Raw genomic sequence first — 5036 nt, 5'->3', positions numbered from 1 at the left:
AGAGAGACTGCTCCTCGGCCCCCAACGGGGGGAAGCGCTGCCTAACTTACTCCAGGGCTGCCGAGGAGTCACCTTTTTAGCTTGTGTTTACTTTTTGGCCAGAGCGGAGCTGAGAGGCCGCCCCAGCGCTCGCCCTGTGACGCGGGCCTGCGGGCCGGCCGGGAGTTTCCTTGTGTTCTGTTGAAGGTGCCATTTTAAATTTTATTTTTATTACTTTTTTTGTAGATGAATTTAAGCTCTGTAACTTACACCTGGAATGTTAGGATCGGCGTGGCCAGTGGCCAGCCGAGCTGCCTGGTGGGGTTGGCCCCTTGTCTTTTCAAGTAATTTTCATATTAAAAAAAAACAAAGAAAAAAACTCATAAAAACAAAAAATCCAACTAGTCCTTTCCGTGTCTTTTGTCCCTAGTCCTCTCCCTGTCTTGGGCCCACTCACCCCCAGGGCAGAGCCGGCGCTGGCCTCGGGCTCCCTCGCCAGGGTGGCTCCAGAGGCGCCCCCAGCCTGGGCTCTCCCGGCCCGCCATGGGGGTGGACGCTCAGGGAAAGGCACTGGCGAGCAGCGAGCAGCGCGTGGCAGGCCTGGCCCGCATACCTGCCTCCCGGAGGCCCTGGCCCGATGCCCACCACCTGGTCCTGGGAGCAGGGAGAGGTCCAACCAGGGCTCACTAGCACTCACTCGGTGGGGGGGCGTGGAGCGGAGACCCCCTGTATCTGTTCAAGGCAGGGGGTGGTCTGGACCTGGCCTGGGACCCAGACTGGCAGGTGCCTGGCTTCCGTCGGGGCAGCCAGCATAGCTGGGTCAGCCGGCCGGCCAGCCTGCTCCTGGCAGAGCCCTGCCCCAGCTGTCTGCGGGTTTTTGCCAGGAACTGCAGGGCCACCCCTAGCAGGTGTGGAGTTTCCACAGGGAGAGTTTGCTCAGATTTCAGCAAGTCCGCTCTCAGACATCCTGCCTCGGCTGGCCCCTGCACAGCCGCTCCGGGCCCAGGGGACAGGTGCGACCAGGCCGCTGCGGGGAGGGGTCTGGGAGCCACGCTAACTTCCGCCGGCTGAGGGGGTCAGCAAGGCCCTCCCCAACGGGCTCCCCTTCCTGAGCTCTGCCTCCTGTGCCTTCAGCCCCACTGTGACGTGTGGGCATCTCAGCTGGGGAACTGAAATAGAAACCACCCTGCTCCCTCGCTGGAGACAGATAAGGGGCATCCTGGCCTTCCAGCACCCAGCTGCAGGGCCCCCGCAGGGTGGCGGGCCAAGGTGTCAGAGGAGTGGCTGTGGCGCCCCCCTCCTCCCACCCCGCCCCGGCCAATTCTAATCTGCAGTCCTGGCACCACCCCTTGCTGCCCCTGCTGCCCCAGGGCTTCGTTGCAGTGTCAGCAGAGGTGGGGTGGGGGGTGGGGGGGGGTGGTGGGCTGGGAGGCCTGGCTGGTGACCTTGAGAAAGACACTAGCTTCCTCCAGGGCCTTTTCCAATCCTGGGGCCTGAGGATGGGGTGGGGTGGGGTGGGGAGGGGAGGGGAGGGTTCTCCCCAGGCCCCAGGGACTGACTTCCCTTCCCCCAACCTGGCCCTCCCCCCAGGCTGGTCGAGATCTCTGTCCCAAGGACAGGCAGGCCCTGCGGAGAGCCGAGCTGGGGGGGTCCCCCGCCCCCACCCCAGCACTGTGCTGGGCAGGGCCTGGGCTGGGTGTCTGCCTCTCTGCTGCCTGGGAGGTCTGAGCCGAGGCTTAGCAGCGGGGTGGGAGGTGGGTATGGGATGGGGGGAGCAAGGTCTTGGGTGCCCAGGAGTGTTTGCCAGCTTTGGCGTGTTCTCGTGGGCCTGGCAGGGGGCTGTAGCCATCTCCTCCACAACCCCCAGGGCCAGGGCCATCTCAGGGGGACAAGAGTCCCCACAAGGGACTCAGCCTGGACGCCTGCCCTGCCTGGGACCTCCCACTGCCCACCGCTGGGCACAGCCCTGGGGGCCCTGTGGGAAAGCGAGACTGGGCTTCTGCGTGTGCCATTTGCCAGCTCTGCGGCCCTAGGGGAGGGACCTTCCTTAACACCTAGCCACCTGGCCTGGCCACCTCAGGGCAGGCCCTGCCTGCTTCCCGTGAACCTGCTGTCCTCACCCAGCCCCACGGCCTGCTCACCGGGAGCTGGCCCAGCCTGTACCTGCCCCAGTCTCTAGCCCTCAGAGCCATATGCCGCTGCTCTGTGTCCCGCGATCTGTGCCCCTTCCCGCCAGGCCCACGACAGCCCCGGTGCCATCAGCCCAGGCACTGCAGCTGGGCGGCAGGGCACCTGCGCCGCCCCACTCTCCCCTCCCTGGCTCCAGGGCATCTGGCCAGGGCCCAGTGCCATTCCTTTGCTCCACCCCCATGCACTCTCCAAGCTGAGCGACACCAGTGCCCAACCAGTCCGCCCTCCACAGCAGTCCTGCAAATTTCAGGGGCGGGGTGGAGTCACGGAGGCTGATGCCCGGGGGTCCCCGGGGGCTCCCAAGCTACAGAGGAGGTGGTAACAGGTGCCAAGTGGGGGGCAGTGGGCCCATGAATTATTCAGAGACACCGGACACCCAGCCTGAGCCAGGAGCGGGCTGTGAATGACTGACCTGCAGGCCACCTTGTCCAAGAAGGGGGCCCTGCTGAGGCCTCCCCTCTGGTCTCTGCCCTGGCTGGCTCGGGGCCAGAGCCCAAGTGCAGAGGGAGAGGGGGCCAGCCAGGCTGGTCAGTTAGGCCTGAGGGGGGCCACATGTTTCTGGGCTGTTGTCCTCACTCACGGAAATGGCACTGGCTGAAGGGTGTGAGTGCAATGGGTGGGGGCACCGCCGGGAGCAGGGCCGCGGCAGGGCTGCCATGAAACTGCCCTGTGAGACTGGCTCACCCAACCACTGTGAACACGCTGGCACCGGGGGCCAGAAGAGGCGCCGGACGCCACCAGGCAGAGGAAATGGGGAGTGGGGGGGCAGACCTCAGTGTCCAGCACAGAGCCTCAAAGACACAGGGCAGGGTGTGAGGGGGCTGGAGCCCACTGCCCAGATTGGGCCTAGTCGCCTGGGCTTGGGGGTCTGTCCATCTGCCAGACTTGAGGCTCAGCTGGGGATGGAGGTCCAGAGGAGAGCCCATGAGAAGGCAGAGCCCCTGGGAGGTGGCCCCAGCGTCCTCCAGGTCCCCCAGAACCCTGGGTTAGGGCCGGGTCCTGCATGGCTCCAGGTGCAGGTAGGGAGGGTGGGAGTGGTCAGGCAGGCAGGTAGGTCCCTGTTGGCAGGAGGGCTGTGGACCCCGGGGAGAGACCCTGAATGCTGGCAGATCCCTAGCTCCCCTGCCCTCCAGGAGGGTGCTTTGGCGCCACCAAGCTGGAGGTCAGAGGCCCTGGGCCCTAAGCTAGTGGGGTCCAGACGAGGGATGCCCGTGGCAGGAGCCGGGGGAGGGTATAGGGGTAGAAGCTGACGGCAGGGCCCGCCCATTTGGCCGGCCACAGCACCCGCCAAAGGGGCACTCCAGGGGCCCCACATCTCCTCTCCCTCCTCCCCTCCCCTCCCTACCGCCCTCGGGTGGGACAGCTTGGGGAGGATAACTTCAGAGCCTGCAGCACAGCCCCGCGGGTCCCCTCACTGCCAGGCACCCCCTCCCCAACCCCCTTCCAGCAGTTTCTCTCGCGCTGTTTTTGGAAGCGGCGGGCGCCCTGCCCTCCACCCGCTGGGCCTTCAGCACCACTGACAGTGTTAGGCGGGGCCGGGACCGGGCCTGGACCGGTGGCGCGCCCGCCCGGAATCCCGCTCCTATCCCACCGCAAGGCCGTTGCTATAGAAACCGAGCAACAAAGGGAAGCGGGGCGGCGGCGCTCGGCAGGGTGGGGTAGGGTTCCCCTGGGGACCCGGGCGCCAGGACCGGGCAGGGCGGGCCTGTCCGCCGTCGGGGAGTCAGTCTGCTTGTCCCGACGCCGCCCTTCCGGGCCGAGGCCCCCGCTGGCCAGGACGGCCCCAGTCGAGGGGGCCGCGGACTCCCAGCCCCACCCGCGGCCCGGCTGGCTGCCCCGACGTTGCCATGGAAACAGGCGAGGACAGGGCGGGTCTGGGTAGAGGCCACCTCGCGCGCGCGACCCAGGGGCGCCCGGCAGGCCCCGTCGCCCCCCGTCCGCCCCTGCAGGTGCGCCCCCGCCCCCGCGGCGCCCGGACCCCGGGGGCGGGCTCCCGACGCCCCGCCCCGGACGCAGACCAATGGGAGCACAGACAGCCGGTCGGGCGGGGCGGGCGGGCGGCGGCGGCGGCGGGGAGACAGGCGCGGGCGGAGGACACGGGCTGAACGGGCGCGCACCGACCATGGCCTCCAAGTGCCCCAAGTGCGACAAGACCGTGTACTTCGGTGAGTGCCCGGGCCCGGCCAGCACCCCGCCGCCCTTCTCGGTCCAGGATGCGCGGCCCCGACCCGGCTCGCCGCGCTGCCCACGCGGGTGCGGCTGAAGGGCGGAGCGGCGACAAGCTGGGGGCGGCCACGCCCGAACCCCGAAGTGGACGATGGGCGTGGGGCGGGGGCCCGAGGCCCGGCGGGTGGGGGCGCGTGGTCCCCCCCAGAATACGCCCGGGCTTGGGGGAGAGCTCTGGGTTCGCGGGCGCATCGCGGTTCTCCCGGCGGTGCCGAGCGGGGCAGCAAGCTCTGGGCGCTTCTCGCGCGCTCCTGTTCCTCTCGGCCGTTTCGCACGGACCCCAGTCCCGCCTTCCGCGGACACGTGGCCGGGCTGGCGTGGCCTCGACCCGTGACCCCCAACGCCCACCCCGACCTCTGCCCACGCGGGGCTGGGCCAGGGCTGGGCTCTGTCTGGACTCAGCCCACGCGGGGGCGACCTTGGCCTCTACCTCCTGCGCGTCCCAGCGCGCTCCTTTCCCTGGCTCACGTTCCCCCAGGACTTTCCCGGGGGTGGGGTGACAAGCGAGTCCCCACAAGCAGGAGAGGACGCTGGAGCCCAGGTGGCCAGGCCCCCTGCTTCCTCAAGGTCAGAACAGTGGCATTCAGGAGGAGGTGGCTGGGTAGGAGGGGGTCCTCTCTGCCAGGATGCCCCCTGGGTTG

The 5036-nt window shown here is 68.3% G+C and overlaps 2 protein-coding genes across 2 annotated transcripts in view; both read left to right on the top strand.

Moving 5' to 3' along the window:
• Positions 1-4274, top strand: part of MTA1 (metastasis associated 1) — a 30691-nt gene extending 26417 nt beyond the window's left edge. Inside the window, exons 23-26 of the mRNA XM_007451958.1 lie at positions 443-630; positions 721-887; positions 3053-3188; positions 4119-4274. Coding sequence (XP_007452020.1) covers positions 443-630; positions 721-887; positions 3053-3188; positions 4119-4274 — 647 coding nt within the window. The remainder of the gene's footprint in view (positions 1-442; positions 631-720; positions 888-3052; positions 3189-4118) is intronic.
• Positions 4207-5036, top strand: part of CRIP2 (cysteine rich protein 2) — a 4662-nt gene continuing 3832 nt past the window's right edge. Inside the window, exon 1 of the mRNA XM_007451951.1 lies at positions 4207-4334. Within this exon, the coding sequence (XP_007452013.1) occupies positions 4292-4334 (43 nt within the window). The 5' untranslated portion in view covers positions 4207-4291. The remainder of the gene's footprint in view (positions 4335-5036) is intronic.

The sequence above is a fragment of the Lipotes vexillifer genome, unplaced genomic scaffold, assembly GCF_000442215.2.
Source record: "Lipotes vexillifer unplaced genomic scaffold, Lipotes_vexillifer_v1.1 scaffold3102, whole genome shotgun sequence".
NCBI classification, from domain to species: Eukaryota; Metazoa; Chordata; class Mammalia; order Artiodactyla; family Lipotidae; genus Lipotes; species Lipotes vexillifer.
This window is presented reverse-complemented; position numbering and strand designations above follow the sequence as displayed.